General features: G+C 42.5%; 1 protein-coding gene across 1 annotated transcript in view; it reads left to right on the forward strand.

The window, feature by feature from the left end:
* klhdc8b (kelch domain containing 8B) overlaps positions 1 to 15393 on the forward strand; it is an 87131-nt gene extending 71738 nt beyond the window's left edge. Inside the window, exons 4-5 of the mRNA XM_076276689.1 lie at positions 1170 to 1271; positions 13510 to 15393. Of these exons, the coding sequence (XP_076132804.1) occupies positions 1170 to 1271; positions 13510 to 13706 (299 nt within the window). The 3' untranslated portion in view covers positions 13707 to 15393. The remainder of the gene's footprint in view (positions 1 to 1169; positions 1272 to 13509) is intronic.
* Positions 15394 to 15653: the final 260 nt, after the last annotated feature.

Genomic DNA, 15653 nt, shown 5'->3' on the forward strand with positions numbered 1-15653 from the left:
GAGAGGGGGGGTGAGATCTGATTATGATGTCAGAGTTCTCACAGCTATTTACAGCAGCAGCAGCCCATTGTTTGTCTTTCTTCTCTTCTGTCTCCTCGGCCAGCTCAGGTCTGTGATGGTGTGTCCAGATATCCCTGTTTATCGGCTGCTGCTTAGGGCTTAGACAGGGCTTAGAGATGAAGGGTGGTGGACTGAACTCTACTGAACTCCATCTCTAAACTCGTCCTCATACATGCTGGATTGGATTGCTTTTAGATTGCTAGGTACACACTGATGTACACTCATTACACACACACACACACACGCACACACGCACAGACACACACACGCACGCACACACACACACACACACACATTCACTGGTTTACTCACACACTTAGGTAAACACACACACACACTCACTGACTGATTGACTGACTCACTTGTGCACTTATTTTAATTTTTCAATTTCAATTTAATTTCACTTACAGAGCGCCAAAACATTACACATGTCTCATGGCGCTTTACAGAGTGTTAATCATTCAGAAAGGGCCCATGAGGGCGAGGAAAAACTCCCTAGAATTGGAGATACATATAGGAAGAAACCTCGAGCAGATCCACGACTCAAGGGCCTGACCCATCTGCCTAGGGTCAGTTACAGAGCAGTAAGGTCTGTGTACATGATAAATGAATAGGTTAGTAAGGTGTAGAGAATAGAACATGGTGTTTAAAGCCACCTGAGGTATATGTTACAAAGAGGTAGGATAGTTACATTTCCACTTATACATTATGCCTCTGTCTCTCTCTCACGCACACACACTCACCCATCCATATACAAACACACACTTATCAGCGTATACATAATGTAGAATTGAACGCTCCACACTGTCATGCACTTGCATAAATGATCATGTGTTTTATTTATGTGCAGTACTCCCCCCCCCCCCCCCCCCCCTCCTCAATTCTGAATGCTATTGTTATGACAGCATCCTACAGTGTTGTGTCAGGGCTGCTCATTGTAATGGCTGAGACGCCTGGTGCATCCTACAGTTGTTTCGGTTTGGCAAACTTGATGAATGGATTGGCTACAAGTGATAATGGTTTTAACCAGCCGTGTTGTTTCTGCATGTGTGTGTGTGTGTGTGTGTTTGTGTGTGTGTGTTTCTATGTGTGTGTGTGTGTGTATGCAGGTGTTTGGCTGAAGCCTACACGGAGTTCACGCATGAGGGAGAAGCGGGCAGACTTTGTGGCCGGCTGTCTCGGAGGCAGGGTCATCGCTGCGGGTGGATTAGGTGAGTGGCTCAGAGGGGCTTTACTGACCCATCCTTCGACCTTCGACCTTCACTCAGCCCTGCTGAGTGTGTTCATACAGAGGTGCATATAAGTTAGCAAACAAAAACAAACGTTCGCATTTATGTACACAAATTCTGAATGCCAAAGAAGCATGGTCACTGGGCTAAGGATTACCTTTCATATCAAACAATTTGGATTTGTTTTTTTTATTCAAATGTAAAAGTTTAAAGAAAAACACATTTGCCTGAAATATTTACATTTGCTTGCTGAATTTGAACACACCTCAGGTAGTACCCCATAACATAGAACAGCCTCGATGGCACAGGTCGATGGATTACACACACACACACACACACACACACACACACACACACACACACACACACACACACACACACACACACACACACACACACACAAAGAAATGAGAGCAATACAAAATATTTAGCTTCCTTGTGCCTTTGAAGATAAAGCTCTCAATTAAATACTGAAATTAAGTAGTTCAAATTAAGGTCCTCAACATTTTCCGCTTCAGGAAAGCAGTCTCCAGTATGCAGCAGAGGTAACATTGCTGTGTATAACAATAGCTGTGAATTTGGAATAGAGTTTCCTTACTTCTCTGGGGGTAAACATACATATTATCTGTAGTGAATGTCACTGTTAATTTAAAAAGTGTCAAATAAGTGCATGTATATAAAATATAAATGTATAGCAGTTTAACACAGTTCTCAATACAGCATAAAAATTGAGCTGTGGCTTAGTGTAATGTGGTGTAGCTAAATTGATTTATGGTCCTCCATGTCATGAGTTGAAATTCCCCACTTAAGATGACAAAGGAGTACTAGAATGTTCTCTGCAACAATGGAAATGGCTTCGCTCAGTCACATCGCAGTCAGCACAGCCTGCGCTGCCCTCGTTTGTGTCGCCTGATGCTCTGAGATTTGTCTCGGCACTGGCTGAGGGAGTGACATGAACCAGGCGTCAGTGTCACAGCCAGGCTGCACGTGCGGGAGATCAGACTCAGCCTCTCTGTGCAGTCACACACCTTGGGCGTGTGTGTGTGTGTGTGTGTGTGTGTGTGTGTGTGTGTGTGTGTGTGTACTGTATGTGTCTCCATGTGTGTGTGTGTGTTTCATTTGGGTAGCTGATTTCTTGTCATTCCCCTGCCTTATTGCCTGTGAACGAGGACAATGCACGGAGCAGCGAATTCGTCACAGACTGCGTTGTTTCATCAGTGCTTTCTGAAATCATGCGGTGATGAATTGCTTCTGAGGGAGAAAGACATAAGGAAGAAAGGATACAAGACAGGGAGTGAGAGTGAGAGAAATTGTGCATGAAAAGGAAGCGGTGAGCACACAAAAAAAAAAACAAATTCTTCCTTCGTACATCTCAACAAAAAGGTGGGTGGGAGATCTGCCCCCCCACCCCCACCCCCAATCCATAAAAAAGCAAAAGCCATTTGGGCTAGAACATTACAGAGTGAACATAGTGAACAGAGTGAACATAGCATATCCCTCAGCTTTTGGGCTAGAACATTACAGAGTGAACATAGCATATCCCTCAGCTTTTGGGCTAGAACATTACAGAGTGAACATAGTGAACAGAGTGAACATAGCATATCCCTCAGCTTTTGGGCTAGAACATTACAGAGTGAACATAGCATATCCCTCAGCTTTTGGGCTAGAACATTACAGAGTGAACATAGCATATCCCTCAGCTTTGGTCTGAGAGCAGTGAAATGCTACGGATTTGCAAGCAGCACAAAAGCCAGCTGAGAATCCTCCCAGTGCTTCTATTCAGCGTGAAACTCACACAACTCTTTATTATTCATGGTGCAGGCTGGATGGCACCGGTGACAAGGGGCTTCGGAAGACACGAGAGACCCTCATACATGTTTCACTCCCCTGCCCCCCCCACCTCCCACACACACACACACACACACACACACACACACGCTGCCACCCTTTATCTTTTCTTCTCACTCCCCCCTCTTTCCCTCCTCTTTCCTTCTGTCTTTCCAACATATTCCTCTCTCTCTCGGTTTGCCAGGTAGCCTGCTTGCTGTTCAGGAATACATACTCTCATCCTTCACACAGAACCCCCCCCCCGTCTCTGCCCTGCAACTGACATTATTTATAAGGAGGTGGAATCTGAACACACAAACACACACACACCAGAGAAGGTGACATGGATATACAGTTACATCATATTCTTAGCAGCAAAGAGTTAGTAGCAAGAGGAATTAAGATTGCAATCATGTTCCAGCATTGTAAATGGCTCTATCTGCCAAGGGATTTAAATTGCTCATAAAGACCTTGTCACATCATTCCTCTAATATTAGTGAAGAGAGAAGGTCTGACAACTCTGACACCCAATAAATATGGTAAAGAGTCTTGAAAACAACAAGTCTTGTTTTAGTGATATAGTAGAATTCTGTACGTCATGTGTTGTTAGTGTAAAGCTCATACTGTGTGGCATCTTAAGAACAGCATTCTCTATTGTAAAATAACGTATGTTTGAGTGTGTGTGTTTGTGTGTGTGTAGAGTGGAGGGAGAGTAGAAAAGAGAGAGGGAAAAAGAGAGTCACTCTTTGAAAAATACTGTGCAAGTAATTGTTGACACCGGGTCACACTCGCTCGTTCACTCCACTTTTGCAAAGTGATTCACGCTCAGTTGGCCTGATCAGTCTGTGGTGATTTGTTCTCTGTTTTGCTTTTTGTTTTATTTCATTTTCAATGTGTGTGTGTGTGTGTGTGTGTGTGTGTGTGTGTTTGTGTTTGTTGGTTCTCTCTCTCAACAGAAAAATTGTCCACTGCTGATTAAACTGAGAAAAAAGACTTTGCAGTGTGAGTGAAAACATACTGTGTCAATCAGGAGTGTACACAGGGATTAGCATTGTACTGCTGTGTGTGTGTGGGGGACAGTCAAAGACTGCACACAGCGAGATGCGCTCTTTCTCTCTTCGCCAGGCAGCTGCAGGTGTTCCCTTTCAGATTAGACCCATCGCTCCTCAGAGCATCCACATCACCGCGGCAACTGACCCCAGCACGTAACTCTCCTCCCAGAAACAATGTCGGTCCCCTCACCACCGACTGACCGCCCGTCCGTCCGTTCGCTCGTAGCCTATCATCATTGCCTTGGATCAGATCTCCATGGAAACGAGAACAACTGAACAGTGGGTGATGTATAATGACAGAGGACCGGAGGCGAGAGAGCGAGAGAGAGAGAGATGGAGAGAGAGAGGGAGAGAAAGAGAGAGAGAGACGGAAAGTGAGAGAGAGAGATGGCTCGCCTTCTTTTGCCCCGTCCTGTTGTCTTGCCTGTATCTAATACAGTTGCATAACATTTAAGTCCTACCACTGGCCCTGATGAGATTGTCTATTTTACATTTTTGTTTTCGTTTGTTTAATTAATTAATTTATTTTTGGCTGGTTTCGGCTCCATGATTACATAAAAGACCATTCGTATGGGTGCCATGTCCAGAGCTCTTGAATGAATGTACTGTATAGCCTGCACAGCACTAACTGTAAATACAGTCAAATGTAGATGTGATGCCAGCATACACTAGAGGTAAAAGATGGATAACTGCATATAAACTACACAAATATACATGCCTATATACATATATGCATACGTGCATAAGTTACATAATGTACCACATGTATGTGAAGACATTCTGTATGTAACTGGGTAGACTTTTGCGTAGTGTTATAACAAAAATGACCCAAACGGACTAGACAAAGCACATCAAAAACAAAGGTGGCGAGTCCTCCAATAGCTCCCGTCACCTCCTGAAACAGGACACACAAGCCAACTATACTGTCACTGCTAGATAATCCTGCTATGTAAACATTAAAGGGCTACTCTACTCCACTTTAAGGCTAATCCTTACATGTGGCTAGAAGGAAAACATGTAAACAATACATGGATACTGGATACAGTTAACGTAGGGTGAGGTAATCTTATGGATGACACTTTTAAACATAAGTATTTCTTATGAAGCTGAACACACAATCTACTTTGCTCCATGTAGATATTAAACAGAAAGGGTTAGATAAGACAAGTAATGGGGAGAGGAGGACCTACCAGAGACCCTCACTCGCAGTGTACCATCAGTCAAAATAAAACTATGCAATAGACTAGATCTATTGTGCTTTAGAAATTATGACATAACTGCAGCTCCAAACATCCATACAGGCCATTGGAATTACATTCCGGCATGAAAAGCTATCAGACTAAAAGAAAACAAAGGCTGATCAAGTCTTGGAATTCTCTACAGAAAACAGGGATACCGTATACACCCCATAGACTAAGGCCTTCCATTAAATGAGTCTACACCTCCCTCCCATTTGAATTATCATGTACCACGCCACACTGGCAGGGGAGGTGGAGTAGCTACAATCTATCTATCTAGTCTTCTCACATCTTCCAAGCTCACACACAAGTTTAAATCTTTTGAAGTTCTAGTCCTCAATTTTTTACCGCCAGACTGGAAAACTGATCAGCCTGTAACTGTGGTCACATTGTACAGACCCCCTGGCCCCTACACTGATTTCTTAGAGGAATTTTCTGATTTCCTTTCTACTTTAACTATCCAAACAGAAAAAATACTTATATTGGGTGATTTTAATATTCATATGGATAATGTGCACGATTGTCTCACAATTGCATTTCAATCCCTAATTGACCATGTCGGGTTCTGCCAAAATGTTAATTCGCCCACGCACCGACATAACCATACTATTGATCTAGTCTTATCATACGGCATAAACATAGAGCAGTTAACAATCTTGCCACAACACCCGACCTTAACTGACCACCATCTAATTACTTTTACAATGACATTACAACATGCAGTACCCAATTTAGCTGAATACTACAGCCGCGGCTTATCTGAAAAAACTAATGCAGACTTTCTAGAAAAAATTTCGCTTACGCTTGCCCCATTCCGGACTCATGTGGTAGGCCTATCAGAAGGCCCATTCCTTAATCCAGCCGAGGTCGACTTGTTAACTGATAATGTGATGAACTCATTACGCTCAACCCTTGATTCAGTAGCACCACTCAAAAAGAGAATGAGAAAACAAGTAAGGCGTGCTCCATGGTATACCACACAGACAAAAACACTCAAACGAACAGCGCGTAAACTTGAACAAAAATGGCGTACCACTAAATTGGAAGTTTTTCGCCAAGCATGGAAAGATAGCCTTATCACCTACAAAAAAGCACTCAACGAAGCCAAGTCAACTTACTACTCCTCGCTGATCGAAGAAAACAAAAACAATACAAAATTTCTCTTTACCACAATCTCCCGCCTGACGAAGAACCACACCGAAGTAACCGAATCTATCCCTATTTGCCTAAACAGTAATGACTTCATGAACTTTTTCAATGACAAAATTGAAACAATTAGAGATAAGATTAATATCCAGTCAGTCTCACCAAATATTTATACTCCATTGCTGAACGGTAGCGAAAACATAATTGAATCACAGATGAGACGAACAACGTTGAATTCATTTACACCTATTGACATATTAGACCTCACTTCCACAATCTCTTCATCAAAATCTACAACTAGTCTACTAGATCCTATTCCTACTCATCTTCTGAAGACTGCTCTTCCTTTGTTGGATAATGCTTTGCTCCAGATTATAAATAACTCACTGCTATCAGGCCATGTACCACAGTCGTTTAAGTTATCTGTCATTAAGCCATCCCTCAAAAAGCCTACCCTTGACCCTAACAACCTGGCCAACTATAGGCCTATATCTAATCTCCCTTTTTTGTCAAAAATACTAGAAAAAATAGTGTCGAAACAAATTGGTACCTTCTTGCATATGAATAAAATCCAAGAATTATATCAGTCTGGTTTCAGAGCTCACCACAGTACTGAATCAGCCTTAGTTAAAGTTTTTAATGACCTCCTCATCGCTGCCGATAATGGACATATATCAATATTGGTCCTCCTGGACCTCAGTGCTGCCTTTGACACCATAGACCACAACATACTACTCCACAGGCTTGAACATTCGATAGGCATTAAAGACTCAGCACTCGCTTGGTTTAGATCATACCTTTCCAACCGCAGACAATTTGTACAGGTTCACAATGAACCATCTACCCAGACTATGGTAAAATATGGGGTGCCTCAAGGCTCAGTACTAGGGCCCCTGTTATTTTCTCTCTATATGCTTCCTCTAGGCTCAGAAATTAGGAAACATGGCATTAAATTTCATTCTTATGCAGACGATACACAACTATACCTTTCCATAAAACCTGACGAATTGACTCCGTTAGCCAAACTTGACACATGTATACGAGACATAAAGACATGGATGACAAACAATTTCCTGCTTTTGAACTCCGATAAAACAGAAGTCATGGTTTTAGGTCCTAAAAAGATGAGGGATATCCTATCCTCATCACAGGCTACATTTACTGATCTCCGACTATCCTCATCCACATGTGTTAAAAATCTAGGAGTCACAATTGACCAAGACCTATCACTAAGTAATCACATAAAACAGATTACCAAAGTTTCATTCTATCATTTAAGGAACATTTCAAAGATAAGGAAGTCTTTATCCCTACCAGACGCTGAGCAATTAATCCATGCTTTTGTCACCTCAAGGATTGATTATTGCAATGCTCTATACGCTGGCTGCAATAACACCTGTCTAAAGAGCTTACAGCTTATACAAAATGCAGCTGCTCGCACACTCACTAGAACTAAAAAATATGAACATATTTCCCCTATCCTGGCATCTCTACACTGGCTGCCTGTTAGAAGTCGCATTGACTTCAAAATATTACTTCTAACATACAAAGCCATTAATGGCCAGGCACCAGAATATATTAAAGATCTCCTAGTTCCATATAACCCACCCAGACCGCTACGATCACAGAATACTGGCCTTCTTGTAATTCCAAGAATCTCAAAAACTACAGTAGGAGGCAGAGCTTTCAGCTATCGCGCACCCGTCCTCTGGAATAATCTTCCTACCTCAATTCGACTAGCAGACACCCTCCCTATTTTTAAGTCTAGACTTAAAACATACCTCTTTACTGCCTCCCATAGTTAGGTATGGTGCGTGGAAATTCACCCACCTCAGGGTTTTTTGGAATGGACCACCCTGCTGAGTCCTCGTGTGACTGGCACCCCAGTCGCACGTGCGATGGTGGTCACTGACCATACCTGCGCTGGTGTCGACTACCCCTCACCATGCCTTAGTTATGCTGCTATAGCATAGTGCTGTCATGGACTTTTCATGTGTCACGCCGTACAACCCCCCCCCCTCTCCTCTCCCCCCTTCTCTCTCTCTCTCTCTCAACTCTCCCTCTCTTGCCTATTCCCACCATGGTATACTGTAACAATATATAGTACTACTGATTACTTATTGACATTAACCATTTTGATTTTCAGTAATACTAACCCACTCTACATCTCTCTTTCTTCCCCCTTACTGTACCTCACTTGTGAGGTATATCATCACCAGTCATCAACCATCCGTGTGTTGGCCCTCCTCTCACCCATCTCACCTGAAGTCCCATCCTCGACTGCCCTATTACTGCCCCCTAACTGGACTCCTGGCCCGTACAGCCTAGCGACCCACCACCAGCCTATGACAACTCTGCCCGGATTACTGGCCCATCCACCAACCCACCACATGCCCCTCGAAAACTCCCTTCCCCTGGACAATCCCAACGCTGGACTATTGAACTTTCTGTCACTAAATCAGGAATAACGAATTACCATACCGGATACGTAATCATCCCACCTCTTGTAACTTTCAGCTCAAGTGCTTAACACCATGTCTTATTCTCTACACCCGACTATCATATGCATTTGTCATGTATACAGACCTTACTGTCATGTACTGACCCTAGGCAGATGGGTCAGGCCCTTGAGTCGTGGATCTGCTCGAGGTTTCTTCCTATATATATCTCCAATTCTAGGGAGTTTTTCCTCGCCCCTGTTACCCATGGGCCTCTCTCTTGCTTTCCTTTTCTTCCTTTCTTTCCTTCTTTCTCTGATTGCCTACATTCTGTAAAGCGCCATGATACATGTGTTATGTTTTGGCGCTCTATAAGCACAATAAATTGAAATTAAATTAAGGCCTACTCCCAGTACGACTCTATCCCCTTCTGGGATGGGATGCAGCCATCAGATTCCACCAGGTCAGTCTTCTCAAGAGCCAAAATCACAGTAGCCCTCTCCTGATCCGCTGAGAACCCATTGCTGTCAACTATGTGCCCCAAGAACTTAACTGATTGTCTCAGGAAGTAGTAATTCTTCTGTGGTAACTTGAGGTTGTTAGCCTTCAGATGGATGAACACAGTCCTCAGATGGGGCAAATACTAGTAAATCATCCAGGTAACCTCAAAGGCTGAAAAATTCAAGTCAACAAAGATGCTGTGGATCATCCTTATAAGTGATGCTGGTCTGCCCTGAGGTGTACACTGTTCTTGGAACAATGAATGAGCTCCCAATATTCCTTTTTATTTCTTATGTTTTGTACAACAGATTTGATCATGTTAGAGCCAAGTATGAAAGCATTCCTATAGTTAACAACTACAGTGGGTACAATCAACTTTTGGTAACACTTTACGGTAAGGGTACATGAATTATCATGAATTCATGCATGAATGAATTCATGATTTATGTATTACTTCATTCCTTAATATCTTATGAATCATCAGGAATTTACATGAGTTCATAGTCTGTCATTCATGACCTCATACATGAACAACACATCAACTAAATCATTAAGTATGGTGAGCACATCATTATTATTATTTAATAAGAAGAAGAAGAAGAAGAAGAAGAATAAGCTCTATTTGTATAGCACCTTTCATACACAGAATGCAGCTCAAAGTGCTTTACATTTAGAGCATGTAACACAATAATAGAGTCAGTCAGTCATTATCAATCACTTTTCACTTTTCTTCACTGCTGTGGCCGTTTATGATCCAATCAGCAACATATCAGAAATATAGAAAATAACATGTAACACAATTATAGTGTTACATTTATGGTTTATTGTTATATTTATGGTTTATTAAGAATGATCATGATGATTTCTCTTTCTGCCAAAAATGTATGTTCATGTGTTGTTCATGCATGAGGTCATTAATGAGAGACTATGAACTCATGTAAATTCCTGATGATTCATAACATATAAAGGAATGAAGTAATCATAAATTAATGATAATTCATGTACCCTTACCGTAAAGTGTTACCCAACTTTTTTTTTTTTTTAAGTATTTGGGCTTTTTATGCCTATAATGTGTTAGGACAGTTGAGAATGAGTGGAAGAGAGAGTTGGGGTGGGATCCGGAAAAGACCACAGGGACGGGAATTGAACCTGGGTCGCCGGTGTATGGGGCAGGTGCTCCAGCCACTTGTGCCACGGGTGGGCAGGGTACAATCAACTTTGACTCATACAAGGTCAAAGGTTTCAAAGTCATAGGTTGTCAAGCCACCACAGCCCACAAACACTACCTTTCCAGGGATTATTTGAGCCCTGGGCAGAACACCAGCAGCCTGGGTTTTTTCTCTGCCTCTTCACTGAATGTACTAGACATGGACCCAGAATCTAGCATTCCTCTCAAAGTGACTTTGAATTTCCCCTGGGGATCAATAAAGTATATATCTATCTATCTATCTATCTATCTATCTATCTATCTATCTATCTACTTACCATCACTGGTGAGTCAGAATAAAACTAGATGTACCGCAGAGCGGTACAAAATATGACCGCCGCCCAGTCCAGCACATTTTTTCCACAAAAATAAATCACGCTGAAAGGCCTATATGATTCTAACTGTCTCACTAAATTGCATTATCCACACTCAATTTTCACTGCTATCTGCTAGACAACAAGTACCAAAACATGATTAGTTCATAGATTTCACATGTAAAATTAATTTTATACAACCCCACCTCCATCTTGCCTGTTCATAATTCTGAGAAATTCTTGAATTGTGTGCATGTACATGTTTATGTTATGTGTGTGGGTGTGTGTGTGTGTGTGTATGTGTGTGTATGTGTGCCTGCGTATGTGCCTGTGCATGCAAGCGTACATATGTCTACTGTGTGAGTATGTGTCATACGTATGATTACTGTAAATGTATGTGTGTGTGTATATCTGTTTGTGAACATGTGTGCACATGAAATGGGTTAACATGACCCCTGGAGGCAAACATATGGAAAAAAATGGTCATCCTACAGTTCTCAAGATATTCACAGAGAACTGTGTCTGCCCTACCCTCCTTTCGGGGGGTCCAGTCCAGCGGGGGGGATACAGATCAAAACGAAAAACGACGGTTCCATGCTATCCATGTGGGGTTACATGCCCACCAAGTTTTGTGTACCCCGGTCTTTCAGTGTCCCGGGAATCCTTGTTGGTGTACGTCACTAAATGTACACATACATTATTTTATTGTAAGGCCCCCCATGAACGAAAGTACACAAAACTTGGCATGCATTCGGAGGGTGTCATAATGATCCTACACTTTTAATTTCGTGCAGTTTTGACCTTGTCAGCCAGAGATATTGTGATGAAAACACCTAATTTTTTGCTTTTTAATTTTTAACTAGGTGGCGCTATACATGAAATAAGTGGTAATGGGATGGGTTGACATGCCCCCTTAAGACCAACATACATAAAAAAGGTGGACCTCCTAGGCCCTACGGTTCTCGAGATATTCACAGAAAACTGTCTCCGGCCACCTACAGGCCAGTAGGTGTATAGTAACATAAATTAATTTATTGTGTGGCCCCCCATGAACGGAATTCCATGAAACATGGCGTGCATACAGAGGGTGTCATAATGATCCTACACTTCCAATTTCGTGCAGTTTTGACTATGTTAGGTCACAGATACCTGCGATTACAACACCTCATTTTTACTTTTTTGTGTTTAACTAGGTGGCGCTATACATGAAATGAGTGGTTATGGAATTGGTTGACATGGCCCCTTGAGATCAACATACAAAAAAAATGGTCCTCCTAAACCTTACGGTTCTCGAGATATTCACAGAAAACTGTGTCTGCCCTACCCTCCTATCGAGGGGTGCAGTCCAGGCTACAGATCAAAATGAAAAACGATGGTTCCATGCCATCCATATGGGGTTACATGCCCACCAAGTTTCGTCTACCCCGGTCTTTCAGTGTCCCGGGAATCATTGACAGAAATTTGGACATGCGAAAAAAAAAAAAAAAGAAAAAAAAAAAAATTCTGACTAAACCTATATGACCGCCGCTTCGCTGCGCGGCAATCATAATAAATAGTACAACTATAGACTAGATCTATGTTACAAATTATATAAGTATAAAATCTAACATGTTACATAGATATCAACCTCAGCTAGCCTTTAAATTAGGATGACCAGATGTCCTCTTTTTGAGACGTAAAAATCGTCCAGGATTTTTTTCTTCTAGAGCCTCAAACGTGTTTACAGCGAATTTGCAATGTGTTTCTCTCTGTTCTCTCACTCACAAATGAGGTCAAAATAAACTTTTGAGGCAGTGTTTTCTCTTGTGTCCTCCTTTTCACAAACCAAAAAGAGGACACAATCTGGTCACCCTATTTAAATATAGGTTTAGGTGAATACATCATGCTGAACCTGAGGGATGTGTTTGCTATCTGTGTCTGCCTTCCAATTTCTTGTTTGTGTATGTACATACATCTATGTGTGTATGTGTATGAGTGGATCCTTGAGAGCCTATGAGTGCGTATGCGTGTGTGTGTGTGTGTGAGCAGTGCGGGGTGCGTGTAGCCTTGCGTTGATTAAGGAGCTGTGAAGTCTCACTAATGAGGCGGCTCAGCTGTGATCCCAGCACACCTGCCCGTCACACACACACACACACACACACACTCACACACTCACACACATCACTCATTTACCCACCCCTTGGCAAACACAAATCTCAACAAACTCACACACACAGGTCTCAGGAGGGCCACAGAGTGTATATAAAAAGGACTCGGGCGTAGTGATTAGGTTCTACACTAATGTCTCAAACCTAATTTGGTTTGGGTGTGCTTGTTTGTGTGTTATACCCATTTTACTTTGATTCAACACTTGTTATTGAAGTTGTGCACAGAGGGGAACAAGCGAGAGGTGAGATTTGACCATGATTTCCATCACCTTGATTTATCAGCTCACTCTGGATAGTAACTCTTCCGCTCTTGTGTTTGTTGTCGTTGTTGTTGTTGTTGTTGTCTGCAGGTAACGAGCCCTCCCCGCTGTCCTCGGTGGAGAGCTACAACCACGTGAAGCGGAGATGGGAGTATGTGGCTCCGCTCCCCAGCCCCCGCTGCTCCTGTGCCTCCCTCCAAACTCCCAGCATGCTCTTCCTCATTGGTGGCGTCTCGCAGGGCCCCAGCGACGCCGTGGAGGCCCTATGCATGAGAGAAAGCGTCTGACGCAGACGTCGACAGGTCACACACACACTGGCAGTAGATGGATGGGACACGCTCAGAGTGCAGCTCTCGTCTCTCGCTCATAACACGCCTCTGCGGCAGTGTGTGTCTGATGTTAGAGAAGGACAACCTCACAGAAGGGACTTTGGATCTTTCCTCAGAACAGCGCGGAAACAAGATGCAGTAGCCTAACAAAGGACCGCGACTCCAACCCCTCACTACCACCTTTTCGCTCTCTAGGACTTTTGGGGAGTTTCACACAAGCAAGAAAGCAAGCAAGCAAAAAAATCAACAAAATAAATAAATTAAGTAATCCCTTCCCAAAACACAGAGAGACAACATTATGGACGCCTTTGAACTGCAAGGCACCTTTCAGGATCAAAGCAGGGTACTTTTCTGGAAAAAAAAAACTCAAAGGAACTAAGGGCCATATCTATCCACAAGCCACTGCAGAGGCTGTCAACAGTGGCAGCTCTAGCACTTTTTTCTATTTCCTGAGAGAAACAAGAGAAAAAAACAATGAAAAATTAAGGGAAAGGTTGTGATGAAGAAACAAAAAAAATTGAGTATGTACGTGTGCTTGTGCGTGTGTGTGTGTGTTTGTTTTGTAGTTTGACAGCCATGCATGAGAGAAGTTAGCACAATCACTGCATTGCAGAGAGAGTGCAACTCCTCAGACATTGATGCTACAACTATAGCAATGGGCCAGGAAACTGGGCCACTTAGTTGAGGAAGAGAAGAGAGTTGGGTTTCATGAACCACAGAAATAATTGCGAAGAGTGTGTTATCATTTCCAAAGGGCGCACCCACCCACACAGACACAGGCAGATACACACACCCGCACCCAGCTCACTGCTGAGGTTACCTCCTAGTTACATAAACCGCCAATTTAACAAGCTGATGGAAGGGATTTTCATGTCAGACACTGATGTAATGGTCTCTCTCTCTCTCTGCTTGTTTATGTGTGTGTTCTCTCTCCGTCTATCTCTGCTTGTGTGTGTGTGTGTTGTCTGTTTGTCTGTGTGTGTGTGTGTGTGTGAGAATTTACATTGTGGGTGGATGTGTTGGGTCATAAGCAGGGGCTCAACAGTAAGTTCAAGACTAGATAAATGAGAAGACATTTATCTACAGAAAGCTTGAGCTTTATTTGTTTGGCTTGAGCAGTTCTTTACCCTGAGGTTGAATTGATAGAGATAATAGACTATTCACGATGAGCAGAAATATTATGTGAATTTTATCTGTCTTTGCTCATATTCACAGACTTGAAAACCATATCACTTCATATACAACTTGAAAACTATATCATGCCATATAGCAGTATCCATAGACTTTCTTGCACTATCAATATCTACTATTACTGGTAATTGAATTATGATTTTATTTCAGAAGGGATTTATAAGGTAAACACAAGCTATGAGTGAATTTTGTGTGTGTGTGTGTGTGTGTACGTGTACGGGTTCATGTGTGTGTGTGTGTTCCCTTTTTCATTCATGCTTAACATATTTGTCCAATAAAACGCATATGGTTGTCAGTTGGCCAATATGACACATGCCAGTGCGTGTATACAAGCCGTGCTTACATTACCCAGACAGGCAAAGCAAGACTGATTTATTTACATATTAATATTTTACTGATGTGCTTCACATGACAGGAAACCTAGTTGGCTGCTTTTTGAAGAAAATGTTGGCATTTATCTTAAGGGGAGGGGGGGCATTCATGGCTGGCATTTCAATTGGGAGGCAGTAAGGGACTGTACGATATTTACCGGGGGGGGGAGGGCCGGTCATCAGGGGGGGGAGGGCCTAAGAGAATTTTTTAAGCCTTAGGGGAAGGCCCATGAGAATTTTTTTGGCCTGGGGGGAGGGCCGAGGAAAATTATTTTTTCCTGATCCATGACATTTTTTTTCCCTGATCAATGATCCGTTTTCGATATTTTAAAAGGTTTGTAGG

Source organism: Alosa pseudoharengus, unplaced genomic scaffold (genome assembly GCF_046254945.1).
Source record: "Alosa pseudoharengus isolate Yale_2024_CS ecotype anadromous, Long Island Sound unplaced genomic scaffold, YU_APseudo_1.1 YU_APseudo_1.1_scf_9, whole genome shotgun sequence".
In the NCBI taxonomy this organism is placed as follows: Eukaryota; Metazoa; Chordata; class Actinopteri; order Clupeiformes; family Clupeidae; genus Alosa; species Alosa pseudoharengus.